Source organism: Pinus tabuliformis, chromosome 1_2, assembly GCF_031772625.1.
Source record: "Pinus tabuliformis cultivar Carrire ecotype Pingquan chromosome 1_2, CPIR1, whole genome shotgun sequence".
In the NCBI taxonomy this organism is placed as follows: domain Eukaryota; kingdom Viridiplantae; phylum Streptophyta; class Pinopsida; order Pinales; family Pinaceae; genus Pinus; species Pinus tabuliformis.
In genome coordinates, this window is record NC_142298.1 from 430212269 (window position 1) to 430240068 (window position 27800).

The 27800-nt window shown below is 40.8% G+C and overlaps 1 protein-coding gene and 1 pseudogene across 4 annotated transcripts in view; one reads left to right on the plus strand and one right to left on the minus strand.

The window, feature by feature from the left end:
* Positions 1-27800, minus strand: part of EMB140 (EMBRYO DEFECTIVE 140) — a 342658-nt gene that overhangs the window by 85113 nt on the left and 229745 nt on the right. For all 4 annotated transcript variants that reach the window (XM_089395342.1, XM_089395341.1, XM_089395343.1 and 1 more), the window contains one exon: positions 4698-4772. In XM_089395342.1, the coding sequence (XP_089251468.1) occupies positions 4698-4772 (75 nt within the window). The remainder of the gene's footprint in view (positions 1-4697; positions 4773-27800) is intronic.
* LOC149206198 (uncharacterized) lies at positions 822-1404 on the plus strand (annotated as a pseudogene).

A 27800-nucleotide genomic window follows, 5' to 3' on the forward strand; every position in this document is an offset into this window, starting at 1 on the left:
CTGGGCTGCATGGGGCAAAGGAACAGCTTGAACAGAGAAATGTAATCAAAAACACAGATTATCCCCTGAGGTAAGGTAGGCAAGAAAGTTTAACATCAAATTGAGATTAAATGGAATGGCAAGACTGTTGAGGAGCTGACAAGGGCATAGAAGATGAATCCTTGTCAAACTGAAGAAAACATTAAATATGAACAAACTTAAAGGCAGAGCATATAAATTATGAATTCTACCTTAACACTTCATTTGTTCAAATGGAAACGATCATGAAATGACATGAACACATAACAGGCTACATATGAAACAAAAGAGGACACAAATGTTAAATCTCATACCACAGGAATCTCAGGGGTCAGAGCTGCATTTTTTTAATTAGAATCTCTGTCAAAATCTGTACAATGAAGCTCTCTTCTCTCTCCTCCACCAGCGCTCAGAACTCTCCCCTCTCTCTTTTACAAATGATTTTTTAATACCATAAACAGCTCAGAAGAAAACCGATCCATGAAAAGATGGAACTGTTTCAACTGGCACTATGAAAAATAGTAAAAAGCCACTCATGGCCGACAAACTGGAGCGCAGATCCCATTGGATTATTAACTGAAGCCCTTAATAGGAGATCGAATCCTATTTCTTCTGCAGTGATGGATATCTTCATTTTGTTTTAGGCGTATTTTGACTTGGCATTTCTCATTGATAAGAGAATACATCACGAAAATCAGGCACTAAACAGAGCAGCCACTATTTAATTATAGGAGAGCAACAAACTAGACTCAAACACATTACATAACGCAACACATACAATTTTAAGATTGTGAATAACGAAACGAAATCCAACCACTCATTCTAAACACAGCATCTTCTAGGCCTTAATTCAACCAAAACCATGACATCTGGCACAGACCAACTTTCAATCATTATGAAGTGATATGCTGAATGAGCCATTTCCAAGAAGGACTAACAAGGTAAGCTCCAGATTCGGCTCTTTATAAACTAAAAAACAAGGTTTAAACCGCCTCTTCTTCTTCGTACTCGGCCTCATCATCAGCAGTCGCATCTTGATACTGCTGATACTCTGACACCAAATCATTCATGTTACTCTCTGCCTCTGTGAATTCCATCTCATCCATGCCCTCACCAGTGTACCAGTGCAAAAATGCTTTTCTCCTAAACATGGCAGTGAATTGTTCGCTGACTCACCCGAACATTTCTTGAATTGAAGTAGAGTTTCCAATGAAGGTGGATGCCATCTTAAGACCCTTTGGAGGAATGTCACAAACACTGGACTTCACATTGTTTGGTATCCACTCCACAAAATAAGAGGAATTTTTGTTTTGAACATTCAACATTTGTTCATCTACTTCTTTTGTGCTCATACGTCCACAGAACATAGCAGAGGCTGTCAGGTAACGCCCATGTCGAGGGTCAACTGCACACATCATGTTCTTGGCATCCCACATTTGCTGTGTAAGTTTCAGGCACAGTGAGGGAGAGGTATACTTGGGATCCTCTAGATGTCAAGGGAGCAAATCCCACCATAAAGAAGTGTAAGCGAGGGAATGGAATCAGGTTAACTGCAAGTTTACGCAAATCAGAGTTTAACTGTCCAGAACAATACGCACACACCTTCGCACTATCATCCAGAAGGGTAACAGTAAAGCTGAAGCTAGAAACTACTTCCCCGTCACAACCACAGAGACAGAAACTACACCTGAATAAACTTGATTTGCAGAATGCCCACAATGTGAATGTAATAATTCTAGTTTTAACCAGTGAAGCTCGACACTTCCAATGAGAACCCTGCAAACCTGTGTAAATTGAAACAAACTGAGCGCGACTACCACCATAGTGCCAAAAGGAATGGCAGCCAGAGAACCATAGAATATGGCAATGATGTTCAGTACAAATCCAATGCCAAAGCACATAAATGGGAAGAGAGATGCCGTAAAAACCATCGGCTTTATCCAGCGCTTGCCATCCGCTCACATAGCCAGATATAAATAAGGTAAGGGCATAGCAGACAATGAAAGTGGTGACAATTGTCCCACACCCAATATATAGCATGCCAACAATTGCCAGCAAGATAACAAGAAGCACAAGCATGTCAAGTTGTGCACCCGAGCCCACTAATGCTGACAGCAAGACCAAGTTTCATGGTGTTCGGAAAACATCTCCATGAACAAGTTTCCACCCTGACTTTTCACTAACATCCCTCTCCAGGCTTTCTAAACCATCTTTTTCGCGAGCATACTTTGCATAGTCATTTCTCAGAGTCCGCATCAGGATCATTGAGACTAAACCCGTGAGAAAAATAACCATCATCAATGCACATTATGAGTGTTCTGCTTGCAAGGCAAGTAAAGCATAAGGTCGCCAAATTGTAGCAGCAGATGTGTCAATCTTCAACATAAAACAAAGACCTCGAAGAATAAATATAGCACGCACCATCAACCATAATGACCAATTAAATGATTTCAAAGGAATTCTTCGCAAGATCGAATTCTGCGCGGTTGGAGATACAGTGGCCTCTTCAACATAGCTTACATCAAATAAAATCCGGGCCACTGTGGACGGATCAGATACACATATGTTGTCCCCAGTGATATTTTCAAAGACCATCTCAGCATCAAGCAAGGTCTGGGCAATCTCATCGTCATCGTTATCACTTAAAGCAAGCACTATTTTTGTTAGCTTGAGACGAGTTTCCATATCAAGTACTTTGCACTGTCCATAATCAAGCAATCCAAGCCTACCATCAAGAAGCACTAATAGGTTTCCTGCATGTGGATCGGCATGGAAAATCCCATCTACAAACAGCATCTGTCCATAGGCTTGCAACAAACTGTGGATACTCCTCACCATCTCGGGTATCCTGGCAAGAAGATCTTCACTTGCATTGGGACAAAGCACCTGAGTGAAGCGAATTCCATCCAATCTCTGCATGACAATAAGGCGCTTTGTGCAGAGGTTTAAATACGGTGTAGGGCATACAATATGTCTGAAATTATTCTTTTCAAGGTTCCTCTTTATTGTCTCCATGAACTTGTGCAATTGATGCTGCTGCAATTGGTATTTTCTCCACATGAGAAAATACTACACCCAAAGGGACAAGACCATTCTTATCCTTGACAAATGAAAGCCCCTGCAGAGATCTCAATAATTGTTGTCTAATACTGTACTCAACCTCAGAGAAAGGTCATGGAGGTGTGTTATCCAAGTGACGGGAAAGATGCTTTGTCCAAGCTTCTGGTACAAAATCCTGAATAAATTAACATTAGTGAAGTGTGTTGGCGCTTGAATTTAAGTGCTTCTTCTTCTCATCATAAGAGTCAGCTCCAAGTCACCTCTGAATACAATTACTGGAAAAATGTTCCTAGCTTTCACAGCACCCAATAGTGAGGTCGAACTTTCAACAACTATCACTTCTGCTTGTGCTTTTGCAGGGATAGGAGCTTTTAAAGCTGTTTGGTAAATTTGGCTGCAGAAGCTACTGCCATTTGAAGAGCTGAAGAATTTTGAAACATTTTGACAAATTACATAATATTCTAAAAAAACACATTTAATGATTTCTTCTTCAAAACAGGGTTTTGAAGAAGAATCAATCTCACACTGACATACAAGACGGAGTCTAACAAAGCCAAAAGTATAAGGGAAACCTCCCACACATGCGAGAAACTAGGGCTGCAGTGCTGTCACATCAAGTCTGCAACTACACATCAAGAAGAAGCTCGGTTGGACAAGAGAAGGAAAGTATCTTCATAGGTGAAGGATCAAAGATAAGTCTCTCTTCTAGAGCTCACATAACAAGGTCTATCACCAATTGCCGGAAGAAGGAGGACGAAGTGTTGGGGAACGAAGTGCCAGGAGACAAAGTGCAGGAAGAAGGAAGGACTTGACTTGTGCTTGGAGGATATTCTTGTCAAGGGTCTAGGGTTTGGCATTGATCAATAAGAAGCTTCAATAAGAGAAATTTACGAAAGGGTTTTCCTCTCTAAGAGAGAGAGGTTTTGCCCTGGCAGAGAGCCAACATCTTGTGTTCTTGTTCTTATGTTTTTGGTAGCAGTTTGATGAAGTAAACACACATGCATTAATAAGAAGAAGAAGAAGATTAAGCTAACAAGATAAATTGTAAAAGAGCTTCACAAATTGTTATCAAGTCAAGAAGAATCCTACTATACCTAATTGCCCTAGATTCTTCAACACTACTTACATTTTCCTTGCAGAATACATTGTTGAGTCATATTGATCTGTTTACATTTTAATATTGATTACATGCTCATGATCATTTGTACTTGTTGAGTCTTTATTTATTGCTTCAAGTTACATTTCTAGGTCATTGAATAGTTGATTCTCTAATTGATCTACTAATTATCTCCTAGAACTTGTTAGTTTAACAAGTCTTCTTTAGTATCTTCCTTAGGGCCCACCCACCTTGGCTTTAGCTAGGAGAGAGTCTAGATGGAGAGAGTTGGCATTAGGTCTGTAAGCAAGACGGCAACAGGGCCCAAAGCCAGGATTGCCATATAAAGTGAACAACATATACATCAAATATGAGTCCACAAATTAAAAGCCACAAGTCACTGCAAAAGAGGGTTATCTACAGCATACATTGAAAGCTAATCTATATTAAAACAGTAACAATAAAATAGAACTCTTGGTTTAAACTGCCAAAATGTTAAGTGCAAAGCTCATTATATGTATACCTTTGTGACAGCCCAATCAAGATCATCCAAAGAACCATATTCCCGCTCAAAACGCAGCCAAGACTCACATATATCCTACAATGAAACTCCACTATTTAGTACAGAAAAATTAAATAAGCTCCAGAAGCTCCATTTTTTAATATAGAGTAAATTATGTAATGGGTTCACTTGTGAATAGAAATATCAGAACACTGTGACAAGCATATTTCCAAGTATAATGTATTATTTTCAATTCCTTTCTTCCATAGATTATACCATTGTTCATAACCTCAAGACATTCTTGAACTCTAGTCAACTAATACTCATTGGTATGCAGCATGATCACCTTGAGGCCTTTCTACGTAAGGCCTTCTGAATGAACCTACTTGAAAATTATTCACTATAATTTTACGAGTTTTAATGCTCACAGCATTTGGTAATCCTTTTCTCTAACATTTTAGCCCACATTTACCCCAAAACTAAATATTTATAGAAAAATTCAATTGGATTGTCAACACATTTTATTCCTCCAAAGCCAAAATCCGTTTGATCACAATCCCCTACAAAGACATTACGCAGATGCTAGGCCACAACAAAACTAATTCAAAAATTGTCCATACTTTGGTCACAGGATTTTAATGTAGACAAAAAGCAAGCAATTCCATGGGGAAAAGCTTCTTTATTCTATTAGATAAATTAGCGCACAGACAAATTTAAGCATTAATTCGATGAAATCAGACTCCCAACTATACCAAATACCTCCTTGATGGAAAACGTCAGAAATGGTATGATAAATGATGTTTCTCAACAGTTTACATAGAATAAAACATTCTTGTGTTCGTTCGTTTACTTACAAGAAATGATTCTTTAATTCAAGATGTTTTCTAAGGCTTGAAACGGGTGCACTGCAACCTCAAGTCAAAGAATAGATATATTTCTTTACTAAGACACTGATATCACTGCAAAAAACAATAAAACAACTAAATCTTCAGCCATCATGCAAGTTTTAAGCCATAAGAAGACAGCAGTGAAGATATCCAATAGGGCTCATAAGCAAATGGTCATAAAAGGGCATACAATAGGAACCTAGACTCTTATTCATATCCACAGTTGCAAAGTACATTACAAGAAGCATGTATCTATTGTTATGTGCGAGTCTAAATATGTAAAATAATATTTTTTTTAATTATGTAACGGAGACTTCTCCTCAAATGTAGCAGACAATCCTTCTATAAATAAGGTTGAGTTTATCCATTGTGGGTGAAGTGATTGGGAATTGGGCTCACAAGCTGAAGCTTATGTAATTTCTGCCACTAATAAAAGAGTGACTGATCTATCCCCGTGGTTTTTCCCAATATATCGTTGGGTTTTCCACGTAATTTGTGTTGCTTTCTTCTTAATTGTAAGTGTTATTTTATTTATGATCAATATTGTATGATGAGATCTGTATAAGTTATTATTGATCTCAGATATATTGTTGTTAATTTATTGATTGTTGTTTAAAATATAACTGGTATCAGAGCAAACTTCTAGTTAGAGACTCAATGTCAGAGACTCGATGTGTGTACGTTTTATTTACAAGTGGCTCAATGGAATCAATGACAAGCATTGAAAAGCTTATTGAGGTAAATTTTACTATATGGAAATCTAAGATGGAAGATATACTCACATTCAAAGATTTGCATTTTCCGATTAAGAGAAAATCTAAGAAGCCTTCATCAATGACTGATGAAAACTAGGAGAAGTTAGATCGAAAAGCAATTGCTACTATTCGGCAATATTTGGCAGGCATAGTAAAGATCAGCAAAACCTAATTGTCCCGCTATTTTGAATTTGTACCTAAGCTAAGACGGAGTCCTTGTCGTTGTCGTAAAGAACCTTGACCACAAGCCACAGGGAATTGTGCGTCCCTATTCCTCTGCAAGGTAGATTCAAACTGACGTGGAACCGACGTAGGAATCTCCTTTGATCGATGGGAGCCCTAGTGGATTGTCGCAGGGATCTCGTCTAATCAATAGGAGCCCTAGCAAACTGTCGCAGGAGTGCTAATAGAATATTCCAAGACCTTGTTTTACATGTGGGTGCCCTACCCAGTTCCCATAGCGTGCTTGACACAATGGCTAGGATCCCTAATGCAGCAGTAGGAGACTCACTCATTGCATATAAAAACCGTAACTTCCATTTAAATCATGCTCAGGCTGCCATTGCTACCACAAAAGCACCTTTGACATCCCACTTTAAGGAGTTCGAAAGGGTTTTCCACCAAATTATGTTTTCGTTGTTCCTGAAACAGAGCCTGTAGACCAGCGAAATAACCAAAGAAAAGATTCCTTCTTTCTAACCAAGACAGAACCTAAACTGCTCCAAAGAATGCGTTGTACCAGAACAAGAAAAATATGTGTCTAGGTAGGGTGGGATCAGTGCCACCGAGACTAGACAAGGGCATTAGATAGGTTGGGATCACCTCCACAAAAACTAATTAAGAAGAAGGGGTCTTAAAACGCTCAAATCCTCAGGCTCAAGAAAACAGAGACAATTCAATTCCAAATTGATGATGCAAAGTGATTGCAACTCTCCCTTATTTATAGATTTCCTCATGGGGTTTTCTCAAATGTGAGGGATTGCAATTGCAACCTCCAATTTGGCCTCTTTGCCCCAGCTAGCCCAAAATTTACATAATGTTGCCCCCAACATTCGATAATTTGGGTTTTCCCCTTTATCAAGGACGATAGCCTATGGGGTTGGATCGTCCTCCCATGAGCAATTAATCCATAGGGGATATTACAGAGAACCCCCATATGGCAGAATGTTCAACTTCTCTCTCTTGGCATGAAGAATTCTTAATGATGTACCAGTGGACCCAACATGCTCCTAGCCTACCCTTGATACTACTTGATGGGCATGCCTTGAACCAAACCCTAGATGAGATAGTCATCCCCCAAGATAGTTAAGAAGGGCTTAATGCACCTAATGGAGCCCCAATGTTGGAGAGAGCACCACATTGTCTACTTGGCACCCATAGAGTTGACACAGGGCACCCACAGCTGAATTTTGACATGTGGGGATGTTTTGAGACTTGATTTGAGGACTTTTTGTCAAATGGAGGATGATCACGATGTTTGGAGACCTTTGCAGCCCTTCCATTATATTGATGGAGCATTTGGAACCCTAGAACGGCATGACATCATCCCTTTTTAAGGCTTACGTCTCACACGTCTAAGCTTCTATTGGAATATTGTCTTGTTGAGCTAATGCGTTGGCTTGCAACAGAATTTTACTTTATGTCTACTCAAAAATCAAACTTGTGTACAAGCTTTTAGTGATTAATTAAAGGTGGTAGACCTCAAATAAATAGAGAATCACCCATATCATTTGTTCATCATCATATTTATGGAATTTAGCCTCTATAGAAGAGACTAGACTTGCTCTTTGCACTTCGCTACATGCGGAGATGTGATCTTATGTGGATTTTTGGCTATTGAAGACTAGTTTCCATTGTGCAGACATCATTTTGGGATTGAAAGAAGGCATGTTCTTGGATATATTATGAGTATTTTTGTTGAATATCTTTTATGGTTGCACACATAATGGAATATTGCTAGGGTTTCTATATTCCTTGTCAAAATGCATATGTTTAAATGAAATTCTTGGTAATTATTTCATGCCTAATCTTGTATCCTTGAACTCCTTAGAAAACCTCCTCAAGAGTCTTTTTCTAGTAAATTTCTCCCCTCATAAAATGATAGCTATGGTTAGGAAGTGTAAACTAGCGCTTCCCCCTTACTCCCTTCAAATATTTGATATTTCCATGATTAAAGTTCCTAATACTCCAACACCCAACTAGCAAAAAGGCACTGGCAACCCTCTTGATGATCAAAAACTTTTAAAACTTTATCTTTTCCCTCTCCTTTTCTATTTCCAGCCCTTCAAGGCGCGCCACTAAGGCAAGGTTTAGGACGAATTTAACTAGGGTTTGAATTATTGGAACATTGGAGCTCATTTTGCATTCTCCCACCTCGCTTAACCTCACAATAAAGCATATTACATGGTCAAAAGTGCCTTGTTAGGGTTGACGTCATCAACCCTAGGCAACTTAGGGCTTTACAAAACCCTAATTCTATACAATGTTGATTAGAGCAGTGTGGTACGCGTTTTGCTTGCCTAGGTGCTAAAGCTAGCAAAGGGACCCACAAGACAACCACTTTAGTAGAATATTAATTTATTTAACTATTTCCTAAAGTTACACTTAGGAGAAATTAAAAATCCTAAGTTAACTTGTGATTTAATCTCAGCCCTTCATCACAATTTAATCTCAGTCGTTGAAAGTGGTGGAGCTTAGGTCAAAATTATAAGAGGAAATAGAGCGAGTAAGTGGCCAAATCGATGAGCACAGAGAGTGTGTTATTGGCTCAGCAAGAGAAGGGTTTTTCGTTGTCAACAAGAAAATCAAGTATCGAGAGGGAGGAAGGAAGAGGCCAAATAGCCTTAGCCCAGATCAAAACTGACGCAGTCCTATAGCAGGTAGCAATGTGCAAAGAGAAATCAACCTACGGGGAAGTACAGTGTGCATCTATGCACAGAAGAGAAGATCTATGCAAGCATTGCACAAGGGTTGTGAGATTTGATTCAAATTAGTTATTTAGTGGAGTTTGTTGTAGAAGGGAAGCATTCACTTGCTATATAAATCTCTAAAAAAATTATTATTTGATGAGCTAATAGAAAAAAGCACACAGTTGCAGTTTCTCTCCGAAGTTGAGTTTTCTTGGGTATACCTTGTGTTCAATGTGTTGAATGTGTTTGTTTTCTGATTTATTTATTTTCCGCAGTGCATTCTAAGTTTCCGAAATAGTTGTTGTTTGTATTTCTAGTTTTTAAACTTAGAAAATTGTGAATGAATCACTGGATCTTAAGGAAATCTAACATGGCATCAGAGCAAAGCCTTTGATTGAAGACCAAACACAATTTTTATCTTCAGGAGAAGGTGTTGCGATTTAGAGGGAGCGAATTCACCAAGTCGATTTGGACGATAGCGTTTTTGGGCAGTGCAATTTGGAAATATGAAGTATCAAGGTCTCAGATTTGAGGACAGATTGGATGGTGCGTCCAACTTCTGTTCATGGTGTAGAGGATAGCAATGATGTTGGAGGAGCAAGAGGTGTGGGAGTTTGTGGATAATGTCCTAGCTACACCCATTGACCCTCAGCAATTGGCTCAACATAACAAGAAGGATGCCAAGGCAAGAAGAATCATCTTGGAGGGAGTCAAAGACCACATTATTCCTCACCTGACTGGGAAGAAGACAGCCAAAGCCATGTGGATAGCCATCATTGGCCTCTACCAGGGTTCATGCAAGGCCAGAAAGCTAGTTTTGAAGGGAAAGCTCAAAAACATTAAAATGTCCAAGTCTGATTCTATGTTGTCTTACCTGACCAAGTTCAAGTAAAGGAAGAGTTGGCTAGTGTGGGTGAGACAATTCCATATTTAGGTATGGTGAATTTTACCCTATTGGACTTCACCAAATATTGGCAAGCCTTCGTAGATGGGATTTGTGCCAAAGAAAAGCTTCCAGATTGGGAATGATTATAACGTGACAAAATCCAAGAGGAGATTTGCAGGCGAATTAGGTCCCGTGTTAGGACTAAAGAAGATAGAAAATTGTTCCCTAGCCAGCAAAGGGGGCAAGTAAAAGGGAAAAAAGAGCAGTGGCAGTGGAGAGTTGAGCTCCAAGGGCAAGAAGAAAAAAAAGGATCTCACCAAGATCAAGTGCTTTCGTGCCACCAGTTTGGGCATTGTGCTACTATATTCCCTAACAAGAAGAAAGGGTCCAAGAAGTACCAAGTAGCAGCCACTCCAGAGATAGATGAGCTCTTTTCTTATTTTGAGGAGTTTTCAATCATTGCTTGCATGGCAAGCTCAATGGCTATCAGTTTATGGTATGTGGACAGCAATGTGTATTGTCATATGACAAGAAACAAGAAGTATTACAACAAACTGTCAAAAAGGGACATGCAGTTCGACATTAAGATGGGAGATGATGGCAAGCATTGGGTCGAGGACACTCGTATAGTTAGATTTGAGAGGGAGTCTAGAAACCCTGGTATCTCAGAGATGTCCCTTACATGCCTGGGCTCAAGAAGAACCTTATTTCAGTTTAGCATTGGATGCTAAAGCATACAACGTGACCTTCATGTTGATTTTCTAGTGCTAAATAGACAAACACAATTTTCTCAGTCTCTTCCTCATTTTACTTCGCACATGTGTGAGAGAGAGAGAGAGAACTGTGAGTGATGAGTAAGTGAGTAAATGAGAAGTTCAAGTGTCTTTTTATAGTGATATTAGGGTGCCCAAAGAGGCATGTCCCTTTGCAAAATTACAAATTAAATTAAATTTTCTTTTTCTAATTTTATTTCTTCTAAATAGTTGGGGAATACCTCCATAACTACCCAAAGATCAACATGAATTAGGTTATAATCCACCCACATAGTATTTGACTTTGTTAAATTGTTCCTATGTAATTTATGTGAATATTTGCATAAATTTAGGTAGAAGTAAAAAGTAAATATGCAGTACATTCTTTATATTTCGATAATTAAACATATTTACCAGGAATTACTACCCACCATAATTTATGCAATTATTTACATAAATTTAGGTAGGAGTAAAAGTAAATATGTTGTACATAAAGATTGTAACAACCCCAAAAAATTAACACTCCTTAGCTAGGGAGGTATTCACCTTGACTTCCTCAGATGTCCACTTCGCTGAAAATTTCTCCATCCCAAGAAAAAATTGAATGAACTCGCTATGTTAATGTATCCATACACTTCATGTTCTATTCTAGAACCATGAGGAAAGCATCATGCATCAACATCATGCAAAAGATCTAATCACCCACTAAACAAATACCCTTCGTCGATATGGTTAGGTACCCCCTGACTGAAGTAAAAACAAAACTAATCCTAGGTCACCAACAAACCAAGTAGTCACTTGGAACCAGGGCAATTTTCCCTGAACAATGGTGAAACCCTATGCCGATTTACCATTCCCCCATGTCGTCACATAGCACTTGAATTGTAAAAGGACTTACCCGATGTTTTGAGGCACTCACTCTACCCACTAGCTAAGTAACCCTTGGCAATATGGTCAGAACCTTCTAACTAGGGGAGCACTCTGGGCCCTAATGTTATCTTGGCCATTCTCTCTAGTCACATTATATGGCACCTAGTCAATACCCTTGACCTATGGAGAATGTCTTTCCTAATGCTACAACATCAACACTCCCTCTCAACAAGGGAGGCATTCTCAACCACTCCAATCTTGTCCCTGAAGTATGGAAACTTCATCCAAGACAGAGGCTTTGTGAGAATGTTAGCACCTTGCAGCATATCATCAAGCTTCAAAGAGGGAGCCATCTGGTCAAGGATCTAGTCACATATCAGATTGCAAAATAGGTGTCTTCATAGGGTGATCTCAATGGCCTTCACCAAAGCACTGTACCATGTTGATTTTCTAGTGCTAATTAGACAAGCCCAATTTTCTGCAGCTAATGATTACTTCCAATGATATATTATATTAATTTAACACACTCCATAACATCATTAAGTGATTACACTCAGAAAATTCAACCGGTCAAACATTGACTGTCTCAGAAATTGACTCCTTAGAAACTTCGGCCTCTTCCTAGGATTACTTCCCACAAGTGAGAGACAAAAAATGTGAGTGATGAGTGAGCCAGTAAATGAGAAGTTCAAGTGTCTTTTTATTGTGATATTAGGGTGCCCAAAGAGGCACGTCTCTTTGCAAATTAAATTTAAAATTAAAATTTAATTTTTTTTCTTTCTTCTAAATAGTTGGGGAATACCTCTCGCGGCTACCCAAAGATCAACATAAATTGTGTTATAATCCACCAACAGTGTTTGAATTTGTTAAATTGTCCCAACATAATTTATGCAATTCTTTGCATAAATTTAGCTAGAAGTAAAAAGTAAATATGCAATACATTCTTTATTTTTCGGTAATTAAACATATTTTCCAGGAATTATTGCCCATCATAATTTATGCAATTCTTTGCATAAATTAAGGTAGGAGTAAAAGTAAATATGTTATACATAAAGATTGTAACAACCCCAAAAATTTAATACTTCAAATAGTTTAGGGTTTCTAGAAAACTCTCATACTCCAAGGTGGCTAACTAGATGGGATTAGGCACAAGAAACTATGCAGAATGCAGTTTGAGACAGCAGCAACATTAACTTGCAGAGGGAGTCGTGACTCAAGAAGCGAGCTTCGGGAATTGTGGCATATGCATACGGGAATCTGCAACATAGTGCGTTGAAGATTCTCAAGCAAATAGCAGCAGGGCTGCCACAGTGCAGCATGGATCAGCATGAGATGTGCAAGGGTTGCACACTTGGCAATTACGCCAAAACCTCTTTTCCCAGCAAAGATAACAAGACCAAGGTATCTTGGACCTTGTTCACTTAGATGTTTGCAGTCCTTTCTCTACAATATCCCTCAGTGAGCATAGTTTTAAAAATCAGTCGGCATGAACCGAAAACCGTTCAAACTTGGCCTGTTCATTAGGCAACTGAGTAAAACGGGGCAAAAAACCCGATTTAAGGGCCAACTTAGCCAAAAGATCACAAAAGTTGGACCAAACCAGTCGGTTCCGTCATAAAATAGTCAGTGCATTGCCGGGGTCGCGGCAAACCAACACAAAGTCTTTTTGGAAGCATCCTGGGTATTTTGGATGGAAAGTAAGGGTTGTTTCCCTCCAGAAACACCCTCTCCAGGCCTTTAAAAGGAGCTCACCCCCCTCATTTGCCTCAAACATCTCATTCGGAGTTTTTGTGAGTTTGATTGGGAGCTTGGAGAGTGTCGATATTTTGCTGGAGTAGTGGAACAACAAAGAGTTTGAGCTAAGTAGTAGCCATCATGCCTCCAAAAGCCAAGGATACTCCATGGGCTCATTGTGATATGATTGATGACAAAATGATCTGCAAATATTCCCAAAAATCTATTGAAGGAGGTTGTATCAACAGGGTCAAGTAACACTTGGCTGGGATAGGAGGCTGTATAAAGTAATAGGGAATATTAGGGCAAAATATCTTCAGAGGTCTGAGACTCAAGTCACTGAACCAGTAGAAAAGTTTGTGACTCGAGCAGTTGCAAAGTTTGAAAGTCGAGACTCAACCAACTAAGTTTGATCATGATGAGAAGCTTCAAGTGATAATGTTGATCACTAATAACAAATATGTAGACTTGTAGTAGGTCAATGGCCCCATAGTTTGTAGGCTTTGTTTTTGAACTCTAAAGGCCATTTAGAGGCAAAGCCTCATTGATTATGTATTTTGTTGCTGATATGTATTGCACTTGGTGCCATTTTGATATATTCACCTTTACATGGATATATATATCAGCAACCTTTGCATATTGTGTCTATTGGTTTGGAATCATTGGTTTAAATCTTAAAAATAGTTTTTTTCATTAAAAATTAATTATTTCATGTGTTTTTCTAAAACTGGTTTATTGAGATCTAACCAATCCTGGTTTGACCGATTCCAGTTTGAAACCTGGTTTATTAGGTGGACCGGCCCGGTCACCGGTTCCGGTTTTTAAAACTATGTCAGTGAGTACTATTGAAGTATGTAACTAGGTTTGGCCTTCATAAACATGAAATGTACTCTTGATTCTTGTATATTGTAAAAGGAAAGAAAAATTATTATTATTATTTTTTATAGCATGGGTTTCATGCTCAAGCTCAATTTTAATTATAGGTCAAGCACGTTGGAAAATGTAACTATGTTGGTCTTCATTAATGTACTTAAGTCATCATGAAATGTACTTGTCAAAAGAATAAAGAAAAGAATTTGTATTATTGTAACAATGACTTATTAAAGCATGGGTTTCATGCTTGGGTCATCATTATATTAGTCAAAGTCCCCATTGTGGACTCCTAGGATTAATATTGAGTTTATAGAGTCATTGTACATTCAAAGAGACCCTTCTTGGACTTTAGAATCATGTAAAAAGGTTTAGTATTGAGTCAAATATGATTTATGTATCCTCCACACCAAGTCCACCTAGAAGAGATCAAGTCAGCCTAAGGACACTTATTTGACCCACAAGAAGCCTATAAATACAAGCTAGTCGACGTCATTTGGAGCATCACATCTCAAGCTAGTCTGATATCTCAAGAGTAGTTGGAGAAGTGCGAATTCTGTTGCCAGGAAGCCAAAGGAAGTTCGAGTTTGGGGAAGTCTAAGGAGAAGAAGAAAATCGAAGTTTTGCTACCTCTCTCTCTCGGTTTCATGCCCTAGATTGGGAAATCAAAGTCTTCCAAGTTTCACTATTGTCAGAAGTTGCCTGATGCAAGAAGTTGTTGCCTAGTTGAAATTGCTGGAAAGGAGTCGAAGATCTGAGAGGCTGACTTGGTGTGGAGGGAAGGTCTAGTCTTTGTCTAGCGTGAAGAGACTCAAAGAATACTATTGAAAAGAAGGATTATCTTGACTGGGTTTTCCCCTCATGGGGATTTTTCCCTGGCATAGTGCTATATTTTGTGTCTCTTGTTTTGTGATCTTCATATACACATAATATGGTAATTGCTTGAAGAAAGATAAGATAATAAAGAAGTAAAAGAAAGCAACACACTCACAAGTAATAATCAAGAAAGGAGAATCAAACCCTAATATAACTACTTTGATTTTAAAACAAAGCACCCATTGAGTGCGTTTAGGGCTTGTCATAAAGTCAAGAAGTCAATTGAGTCATTGTCATATATGAAACACCCCATTGGGCATATTGTATCATGTAAAGAAAATTCATGTAAGTCAATTTGAGTCATAAAGACCCACCAAGATCAAGTCCGCCTAGTTGCAACAAGTCAGCCTGTTACCGCTTAAACTAACAGGGGTCCTAGAAGGGGATCCCAGAGGGGCAACTGCTAGGTCAAGTGCAACAATGGAGCAATAGCGAACTGTCACCTTAGCTAAAGCTCCCTACTCTTTACGAGCTTTCACTGATGGGAGGAGACTTATTATGAAGGGAATCACCTAGATAAATGGATCAATAAAGAGAAAAGAGTGATTCCTAAAGAGGCCTATTCACAAGAGAGACTCAATATATGGTTTGCTTGCCCTAGAGGCAAGATGAAAGACTCGCTACGAAGGGCCAAGAGAGTCTTAGGCGCTAGGTTTTGCAAATAAGCTTTGTACAAGAGGGACCTAGTCCTAAAATCCCTTATGAAGACTTGTTTTCCAAATGGTCTTTGTGAGATTATCTTCGAAAAGTTGCGGGACCACACAGGACCAAGTGGACCCAAAATTAGGTCAAGTAAGAGGGATTGGTCACTCAAAGGGGCTTGACCTAATTGTGGAAGAGAAGAGGATCAATGGATAAATCCTCTTGTAATAGAATGCAATGATCCAAATGAGGTCACTAACCAAGGGAAACCTAAGGCAAGAAATGGTCCTCAAGCTAGGGCTTGCAATATCTCGAGATCCCACCATCGGATTTGCTTCAAATTTGCAGGGCCTCTACAGCAAACTACAGCTCAGTTGTGGACAAAAACTTGAAGTGTTTGGATGGCTAGATTGTGAGATAATTGATGCCCTAGGTGACCTATGTAGGCTAGACCCAGAAAGAAAGAGAGAAAGGTGAGAAAAATATGTTTTAAGGAGATCACCTATGGAGGACCAGTGCCTAATCCTTTGGGATAAATGGAGTCAAGATGATTCCAATGTTTGGGATGGTTTCACTTCATCAAGGAGGTCTCTAGAACAATTTCGCATGGCAATTAGGGCATGGGACAATTGCTTCAATATATTTATACTTCAATGGAAAATATGCAATGACTTATCAAGATAAAATTTCAACAAAATATCTCTAGGACCATTCACTTATTCAAACATGGCCCATGACATGATGCAACACTAATAAAAGACAAATTTCCACTCTTTTACACAAGAAAAGTATCAAATTTCAACCTAGTTTAGAGAAATTCCCTAGCAACATGCATGTGACATAAGAAAATGATAAAGTAGCATTAAAAGAGCACTTACATGTGAAAACAAGTATATCAATCATCATCATATGCCAATGTAGAAGCTCCAAGAGAAAAATGAAGAGATCCAAACATCGAAATTCATCTATTCATCCAATTTCGTCCTCCAAAAGGAAAGCGAAAATCTCTTAAGAGAGAATGATTAGTCCAAGTGATGATGATCAAATGATTCCATCACACTTCTATTTATACACTTCCTAATGAATTTGATTTAGCTAATTAGGCCTAATTTAGCCCCTAGAATAAAATAATGTGTATAATAACACTTAACTTTTGGTGACAAGCCTACCAGATAGCTCAATAATACATGAATAAGCCTCTCAAGAGGGTTGAATGATCAACAGAGTGAGTCGTTGGGCCTTAGAGGAGGCCTAATGAAGTCCATGGGTGCAATAATGTGAAATAAGACTCCAAAAATAGTGGACAAAAGGTTGGCCCCTTGTTCTCCAAGTAATAAACATGTGGTGCTCCCAAATGGATGTGGTGGCACACAAATTTCCTCATGGGTCTCCAAACAAATCGAAGATGCTTGTAGACCATCTGCAAGGGCTAGGATGATGACATAAGTGATGCCACGTCATCATATAGATCATGGACCATCTACCAAGTGTATGGTGTAACTATGGAACCGACTGGGCATGGTGAACCACGTGCATCTTCTTTGTCAAATAGGTGAACCACAAGCAATCTCTAAATGACTAGGATCCATGGAATGTTGTCTGCTGCTGTGGAGGCCTATGGCTCTCTACACACACCCTACATGTGCCAATGTAGCCCTCTAGAGAGTTAGGACCCTGTATCAGGAGACCAAACCCAAAAAGGAGACCATCTGTAATCCTGCATAAGATCCAAAGCTCCCCTTGCCCTCCAATACACCAAGTCATTAAAGAAAGTAAAAAAGTTTACAAACCATGGAAAACAAGTGGGCACTTCATAATGGCATGCCCTTCCATAGTGGCCTTTGGCATGTGCAAATGTCTCCAAGCTCAAACGGGGGTTAACCAAGCACCCTATTAGGTGGTTTCTACTTCTAAAGGGGGCGGTTTGTCCATGGTACATCTTTCAAATGGTGGTGGCATGTGATAAGGTGATGGAACGAAGTAGGGGATGAAAGGGAAAACCTGAGTAACATGCCATGGTACAAAGGTAGCTAATGAAAGGGAATCCCATACGTGGGTAAATGATGTGTAGGAGGGAGAAATCGTGATACATGAGTTACCCCAGCCCAGATTTTCCACCCTTATTCATATGCCATTTTCCTTTTATGTTTTTTCGTTGGTTAACTACTCGGGGTTCAATGGAATGAGAGTATGATGTGTAGAGTATAGCGATGGATAACCCCTTTAAGGTGGGGCAGCTCATCGCCCACCAGGGGTTGGGACAATCATGGGTTCATGAATGATAGAGGAGGCTCTTCCATGGCCTATAGGAACTGGGCTGATTGCCATGGAAGGGGGTAGAGCTCATGTATTGGCTTTTGCCCACGTGCTAAATGTGTTTGCCCTAGCCATCTTTTGCATTTTGTGGCACAAGTTCCTGTTGAATGTGGTCAAATATGCTTTTTCTTTTCTTTTATTTTGCATCAACCTCCGGGCATCGTTCCAGGTCCGACCCAAGGAGTGGGCAAAGGGGAGGGAGTGGATGACCCTTTGTGGACCCAGGTGGGAGGAGTGGTGAATGGGATTATAATGAGCAGAAGGGGGGTGATATATGTGGATCGGGGAGCGGAACCACGCAACCAAAGTCGGGGTTTCCCATGTAGTACCATCAGTAAAGCCCAAAGGTCAATAAAAGAGATACCACGGGACTAGTGTCCAAGGTTAACATCCAAAAGAGACCTGGGGGACAAGAGCACAAACCTAGTTCACTCTTTCCGCCAAATCCCCCATTAATCCATGCCCAAGAGTTTCCATGATAAGTAAACTAAAATACTAATTCACCAAACAACAAGGCATACCTGTAGGTTTGGGAGGCCAACCTTCAAACATACTATCATCACAAATGGATGAGGGACCACATGGTTGGCTCAAGTGGCGGAGAGATGGCACAATGAGCTAGTATGTAGTTACAAGGGGTTGTTGGCTGTCGGCTGAGGACCATCATGGATAAAAAGTTTCTCCTAGGGATATCACCCACAAAATGGTGGCTAACACAGCCTACACAAGTGACAAGTCAGCCTCATGAATAGCTACTTGACATCCACAAGAAGCCTATATATGTTATATCCCCAATTTTGATTTTCAGCATTAGAGATGAGTTTGGGGGGAGGATGCAATTCTGGCACCGGGACTCTGGAAGAAAAGAGAATATTGCAGCTCTAGTGGAAAGTGGGGGCCACAAGAAGGAGAAATTTGACCCAAGGAGGGAACTCGCACTCTTGGAAGAGAGAGGAAAGAGAAGGGAGTGTGAATTAGGAGAGAGAGAGAGAGGGTGAGGACCACAAGGAGAGAACTGTGAAAATTTTTGAATGTACACATCATAAATCCTATTGCAATCACTGGTTTATCATCTCCTACTTGTCACTACATTGAACAAGTTATTTAATTTATAAACAGTGATGAAAAACACTATTGCAGACTACACTGACATACAGATCATAAACTGAAAATATATGAGACAAATACACAAGGGACACTATTATTTTTGGACAACACGTCCCCGAAAAAACCCAATGCGGGGAAACCAGTGCAGCAGATAGAGGGTTTGTATTATTAAGCAAGAAGAATCTGAGTACAACAGGTTACCTCTCACACTGGCTAACCTTTCAGAGAAATATCGGCAGCAAGAAATACATACGAGGGTTTACCTCGTTCTCCAAGTCACAACTGATCCACTGAGTGGCCTGAATCCAGCAAACACTGCGAGATCCCAACACAATCACTGCTTGGGTCAGTGTCTTGCCTCTAGGAGACTGTGTCACCCTTTCTGCTAGATCAATTTGCTAGAGGAAGACTGTTGTTCAGCCCTCCCGGCTCAGAACCTTGCTTCTCTAGCAAAATCTCGAACTTCTGACGAATATCCTGCACTGCCACTACAAGAGACCCTCTTGGCCTGCACCAGAACTGCGTGAGCCCCTTCCTGGGCTGCGTAGACTTATGCGCTGCTTCTTTGATACTACTTCTGCCTCTTTGATTGGTACTCTTTGGCTCGAAACTCCTTTCCGATCCAAATCTCTGCTTTTGCCCCTCCCACTACAACTCAGATCACTCGTTCGATTTTCTCAGCAAACCACGCCCTAGAAAAATCGAACTGATTTGATAAACTTGGTGTATCTCGAACTGACCCTCAAGCCTCCTCTTATACTTTTCTTGTTGATGAATCAACAGTCATGATTAAGTCCCTAATCAACGGCTAAGATTAATACAGACTTGATCCTCGCCTCTTAGAAGCTTCTCACCCACATTTTTATTAATACCCATTAATATTTTTATTTTCCTAAGTTTAGACTTAGGAATCCATTAAAAATATTAAGTATTTTAATAACTCATCATCCGGGTGGAATTTCACCAAACAACTTATGGGTCTTGGAGATCTCATGTATTCTAGCCCCTCCATAAAATTTCGGAGCTAGATCACATCTGATACTACCCAAAATCAACACTCCCTCTTAGCGAGGAATGTGCTCTAGCAATACTTCTCAATAAAAGCATCACACTGATCCACGGCATCGGTCCTCTGTGTTGTTGATGCTTGCCTGTTGCCCTTCATCCACTACACTACTGCATCCTATACTGTTGCCCATGACACTGCCACCCTCACTGCTAAATTTGTACTACATCTCCCTCTGAATATGTTGCATCATGCTGCCCATAGCACTGCCATTGCTAACTGCTGCACTGCAACTCAGTTGCTGAGAAGCAAGCAACTGAAATAAGTCACCCAAAAGCTGACATATTGGTCAGTCTGGATACCTCGTGATGTTGAAGCTACCTCTACTGCTAATCTATGCTGACCCTCTGCTGCTACTGCATTGTTGCAATCTTCTTTGTGCCTCCCGCACTGTTGCAACCTCCACTGCGCTGCTTGAGACTCTGGCACTCTAGGTCTGCCATTGTTGCCCCATCATCCTCTGCACCAACTGACTCTCGTCAATCGGCTACTATCATTAAGGGCTCCAGTAGCCGTATGTGATCCAAGAGTTTGGACACCTCAAGGATCCTCCCCCCTTTTCGTGTAGTCCTCCCAACTACAGCTCTATGTCGCCCCACCTCTTCTTCTCCAAAGGTGCATGAGCACTCATGGCACAATCCTCGTCATCATCCTCCTGTCAGCTTTCGCTGGAGCAGCCTTCGAGTCAGACTTCTCTTCCTTACCCTTCTTCCGAGGGCACTGAGTAGTGAAATCTCCCAGTTCCCCACACCTGAAGATCTAACTTTGGTTATGTCTTTCTTTTTCCTCTTCTGTTGCCCTAGATGTCCCGCTGATGCGAGAGCTGCATCCTCCACTTCCTCCTTGACTCTGACTCCTTTACCGCTACTTCTTGCCTTGGTTAACCGCCTGATCTCTTCCTGTCGAAAAGCTGCCCACATCTCCTCCCAATTGGGAAGAGAAGCCATGCCCAAGATGCTCTGGACAAAGGACTCCCAGTCTTTAGTGACTGCATTCAGGGTACTCTTGACCATGAACTCAGGATTTGGTGTAGACCCCATGGAAGTCAGTTGATCTCGAATCCCTTGCAACCTGAGAAGGAAGGGATCGATTTCTTCTCCCTTTTGCATGTGATACTCTCACCTGGTTCTCAAGCAACCTTGTTTCCTTTTTAGCAATATGTGGGATCACATGATCCTTGACCCTGTCCAGGATCATGCACTTCGCCTTTGCTTGAGCCTCCTCGTAATTCTTGAGAGGATCCGCATCGACCAATACAGCCACCACTTTCAAGGCATAATCCTTGATGTGATTCTTATCCAAGACTACCAGGATCCTGGCCTTCTAGATGACAAAGTTGGATGCTCCATCCAACCTGTCTTGATCCCTCATTTCATTGACTGCCATCTCTACTCAAACAAGTGTAGAATAGGTTGTCTTCTCCCTCTCTTACTGCTACCCCAACAAGACTCGGATCTGGATTTCTTTGGCACTAGAAATCCCCTAAGGAACAAGTTCTTTCTAGACTCCCTCTGAACCCTGATTTCCTTCACGAAAATCCTCCCGCTAAATGTCGAATCACTCCTCTCCAATCCTCCTTTGTTGTTGCTCAACAACCCGGACCTAGATTTCTTTGGCAAGAAATCTACTAAGGTAGTGACTCTGTTAAATTGGCAACTAGGGCCAAACAACACATGGGTCATCTTAATTATGACAGCTGATATTTTTCTTGGATTCCTCTCTCTGAGAGGTTTAGGATTGATCTAAATATCATCTGATTCCGACATGTAAAAATGAAGATATGAATTTATATTATATTATGGGCAAACTGTCAAGGTTAGCCAGCAAGAAAAACAGGCATTCAAACCCCCAGCTCATCCTCAACGTTGCATATAAAAGGAGGAGACCTCAAGTCAGTTTATCACCATCTCATCTTCACTCATCTCTCTCCTCACTTGATTGGGTACGCTAACCTGGGCAGCTATCTCTCACACGTGCGAAGGAAGGAAGACATTTTTGTTTCACTGTGTTGACCAGTTTGACCGAATTGCAAAGGTTGTTCCTTGGGCTGCATTGACTAGCGTTGACCTCCTCTTCACTGCGGATTTGGGTGAGGAACTTCTCCTTGGCAGGTCACAGATCTGGGCATTGAAATCAAGGTGATTTGACCTCCCATTTGACCAGCGTTGACTACCCTAGATCTGGCCGCAGTTTGACTTTCAATGACCAGCCTTTGACAAGACTTTTTCAGACTGTTTTGGGTTGATTGGACTTGTTGTTGGAGGCCAAAGTTGACTAGGTTTGACCGAGTTGCTTAGAGGAAGAATTCTGCCCTGTTTGACCAGTGCTGACTTTTCTAGTTAGGGCTTCTTGCTGCTGTCATAAATTCTCAGATTCGTAATTTGTACTATCTCTCTCTTTGCAGAACTATTGAAGAATATAAGAAGAATTGATCAAGGGTTTCCCCACATTGGGGTTTGTCCCTGGCTAGTGCCATATCTTGTGCCCTCTTGTCTTGGCTTGTCTTCCACTATTTATGTTTATGTTCTATCTGCATGTTACTATAATGTTGATGTGATTGCTAAACTGGATATTGATATTGGGCTAATAAAGAAATTGAAGTAAATTGCTCTTAAGCATAGAACATACCATTGTTAGCTAAAATTAACATGGTATCAGAGCTGAGATGAAGACAAAGCCCAAGCAAGAGTGAAAAAGCAATCAACGAAGACAGTTGGACAAGGACAAAAGGCTCAATGGGTTCCTCATCCCACTTCCCGACTGAAGACAAGCTCCATGAAAAGTCCGACTATCATGGATGAAAGATGTCTCTTGATCTGACCTTGGAAGAACAAGAAGTGTTGGATTATGTGAAGGGTAAAATCCCTGAGCCTCCTTCAAATGCATCGGCTGCTACGAAGACCAAGTAAAATAAGGCTAAAGTTAAAGCGAAGAAGAATATCAGAGATTCCATTAACAAGCGTCTGGTGGCCTACATCTCCGATTTGAACACCTCCAAGGAGATCTACGACAGCTTGGTCAGCATGTTCAAGGTTAGTGATGCAAATCAAATTTTATTTCTCAAAAATAAGTTGAAGGATATTAAGAAGGGCAAGGACGAGGATATTCAATCCTACTTCTTAAGGATCATTGAGATCAAGATCTACTTTCGATTGGAGAGGTCATTCCTGACAGGGAACTTACTATCACTACCCTTGGAGGACTCCCACCCGAGTGGTATATATTTAGAACTACTATTATCAATAATGATTGAATTCCAGGCTTTGAAGAATTGATGTCGAGATGCATTCAAGAAGAAACAAGAATGGTGGAGCAAGAAATGCCTTCTCATAGAAGCAACCCCACTGCTTTCTCGGCTCATGCCACAAGGAGAAATAATGCAAGGTCTAGAGGTCATCTCAATGGAAAGCTTGGATCTAAGGGTGGAAGGAAGGGCATGTGCTTTGTTTGCAATAAGTTTGGCCACTATGCAAGAGAGTGTCCAAATAGAAGGGACACATCACATGATGATGATCACAATCATTCCAGGGGCAACTTCAACAACAACAATCAAAGGAATGGCAGGTTCAATGGCAAAGGAAAAAGGAATGCGGGACATCAAGGAAATGGTCAACCCTCCAAGAAAGCAAGGAACTCCAGGTATGAAGAATCAAATGTTGTTAGCAATAAGCAAAAGGAGTACTATCTTATATCAGCCCTCTCCACCGAACACTTTGGGGAATTGGCTAATGGATAGTCGTGCCTCAAGGCACTTCACCGGATACAAGGAAGCTCTCTCTAATCTAATAGAGAAGGAGACAAACTTGGAGATTATCCTTGGAGATGATGCCACCTATCCCGTGAAGGGAGTAGGGAATGTCACCCTTCAATTGAATCAAGGTAACACTATTCATTTACAAGAAGTTCTATATGTATCTGATCTCAAGAAGAACCTGGTGTCCATTTCGGTAATGGAAGACAAAGGATACAAGGTGGCATTCATCGAAGCAAAAGTACATGTTTGGAAAAGGAATTTTAAAGATGCTTTTACTCTTGGGTTCAGGGTTGACACTTTGTATCAAGTTGGAGGAAGTCCATTGGGAGCCATGTCTTGCGACACATCTCTACAATCTGAACTATCGCACCGGAGGTTTGCCCATCTTCATTATAAGGCTCTTCCCAATGTGAGACAGATGGTGATAGGTGTGCCCGAGTTCAATGTAGAACATGAAGGTGTATGTCCGGGATGTGCTAAAGGAAAACATACAAGGGGACCATCAAGACCACAAATATATTGCAATTGATCCACTCCAACATATCTGGTATGATGCCCGCAAACTCTTTGGGAGGATACTTATATTATCTCACCTTTACGGATGATTATTCTTGCAAGACTTGGATCTACTTCTTGAAAAAGAAGGATGAAGTGTTCACCTGGTTTTGTCACGTCAAAGCCATGATCAAAAACCAATTCGAAAAGAAAATCAAGATATTGAGGACTGATAATGGGACTGAGTATGAATCAAATGAATTCCATGATTATTGCAGAGAAGTTGGCATTAAGAGGGAGACCACAACACCATACACTCCCGAGCAGAATGGTGTGGCTGAAAGGAAGAATTGTACTATTGTAGAAATTGTTCGTGCCATGCTTCATGATCAAGGGCTTCCAAAGTTCCTATGGGCTGAAGCTGCAAATACCAACGTGTATGTTCAAAACCGATGCCCTCATCAAGCATTGAACTACAAGACTCCCGAAGAAATGTTCACTGATAAGAAACTCGATGTCTCTCATTTTAGAATTTTTGGAAGTCTCATATATTTTCATGTGCCGAAAGAGAAAAGAAGCAAATTGGGTGCAACAGGGAAGAAAGGAATCTTTGTGGGTTATAGCGAAATTTCTAAGCGCTATAGAATTTATGTGGTTGGTCAAAGGGAATTCGAAATAAGTCATGATGTCACCTTTGATGAAGATATGGCCCTCAGCAAGATCAACAACCTTCCTATCCCAAGGAAGGGCAACGAAGTTGACACTGGAAAACAGTGTTCAAAAGAGGACGAGACGATGCCTAATGTTGATGAACCTATGGATATTATTGATCCTCCTCCCCAAGAGCCCTCCTCCTCCAAGAGGAGACCCTCATGGCTTAGGGAGACTCTCGAAGAAGTCAAGAGACATATTGCACCAAGGGGGACTTTCCGTGAGAGAAAGAAGCCGAACAGGTATCAAGGATACTTGACCATCATGAGCAGAATCATTCAAAATGAGCCTTCATCATTTGAAGAAGCCATGAAGCAACAAGTATGGAAGGATGCTATGAATGAAGAATACGAATCTATTATGAAGGATGATGTTTGGGATGTGGTCCTTAGACCCCAAGACAAATCAGTTGTCACCTTTAAGTGGCTCTACAAAATCAAGCATGGAGCTAATGGAAGTGCAGAAAAGTTCAAGGCTCACTTTGTTGCTTGAGGCTTCTCTCAAAAGGAAGGTGTAGATTATGATGAGATATTTGCACCTGTTGCCCGATACACCACCATTCGCTTGATCATAGCCCTTGTTGCCTCGCAAGGATGGAACCTACATCAGATGGATGTCAAGACCGCTTTCTTGCATGGTTCAATGAAAGAGGAAGTCTATGTGGAACAACTTGAGGGGTTTGAAGTTCATGATCGGGAATCTCATGTATGCAGGTTGAAGAAAGCTATCTATGGCTTGAAGCAAGTACCTCAGGCTTGGTATGAGAGGATTGATAGCTATTTGATAAAGCTAAGATTCACTAGAAGTGAAGTCGATCCGAACCTTTACTTTAAGGTTGAAAATGATAAACCTCTCATACTGGTACTTTATGTGGACGACCTCTCTCTGACAGGTGCAGAGCCTCTCATTCACAAATGTAAGAGGGAGTTGGCTTCTGAATTTGAGATGAAGGACCTAGGACTGATACAGTACTTCCTAGGGTTGGAGGTCTGGCAAAAGCCAAGAGAAATTTTCCTATCTCAAGGAAAATATGTTGTGAAGATATTGGAAAGATTTGGGATGGTGGCCTGCAAGCCTGTGACTACGCCGATGGAACTTAACTTCAAGAAGTTATGTGGTAGTTTTGTCAAACCTGAATTAGGAAATGCTTCTGAGTATCGTCAACTCATAGGAGCGTTGATGTTCTTGGTAAACTCCCGTCCGGACATATGTTTTGCAATTAACACATTGAGCCAATATATGGTTGAGCCTCATCATATACATTGGATTGGCGCCAAGAATCTTCTTAAATATCTTCGAGGCACAATCACTCATGGACTGAGATACATTATTAGATTCGGCTGGCAGTGTGGTGTATTGCAAGAGCACTTCTGGATATTATTTTTCTTTGGGTTCTACTTCGATATCCTAGATGAGCAGGAAGTAGAAATTGGTTGCCTTGAGCACCGCTGAGGCCGAATACATAGCTGCTACTATAACCTCCTGTGAAGTTGTCTGGTTGAGGAAGCTCTTCAATGCGTTGTTGGACATGTGTTGGATACCACCGTGATCCTCTGCAACAACCAGAGTGGGATCCGATTATCAAAGAATCTCGTATTTCATGATCGCTCCAAGCACATAGATATCAGGTACCACTTTATCCAGGATATGGCACAACGAGGAGCAATAAAACTACATCACATTGGGACTGATGAGCAGGTCGCCGATATTCTGACAAAGCCCCCTGGAGAAGGTCAAGTTCTTAGCCTTTCGAGAACGACTTGGAGTCGTGGAGAGACCCTCTTCTGAGGGTCCTGTATGATATCGACATTGAGCTCTAGGAGCTCCTGGGGGGCTTGGGGTACTTCTTGGAGCGATGAGAAACCATAGCATAAGTGGTTTAGCCTTCCCCTAGTGGTTTGTTGTGTACAGGGTGAGTGGTTCAGCCTTCCGTTGTGATACCCCATGGCAACATGTAGGCGGGATGAGTGGTTCATCCTTCTCCTGCTGAGGCATCCTGATTCCTACCCATGCAGTCTGGGACTCATGGAAAGTACCTCTCATCTGGCCAATGAGTAGGGCGATGAGGATAGGGACCATAGTACTACCAATGGACCCATCGTATACTACTATACTCCCTATGCTAGGATGACCGATATTGATCTGGGATCAATTAGAACTGACTTCAGGTCAGTAAGAGTGGTATGACACACTCTCTTTTGATTAGAACTAACTTCGGATCAGTAAGAGTGGTATGAGACACTCTCTTTTATCTGGGACCGACTTCGGGTCAGTAAAGAATGGTCTGATACATTCTCGATCACTTCTTCTTCTTCATAGTTCAGCAGAGTAGTGTAGAGCAGTGCATTGATGGCAGAGATAGTACCGACTAGCACATGGATTAGCAGATGGAGTTCTTCCTAGTTGAGAGGGAGTGTTAAAATTGGCAACTAGGGCCAAACACCACATGGGTCATCTTATTTATGACAGCTGATATTTTTCTTGGATTCCTCTC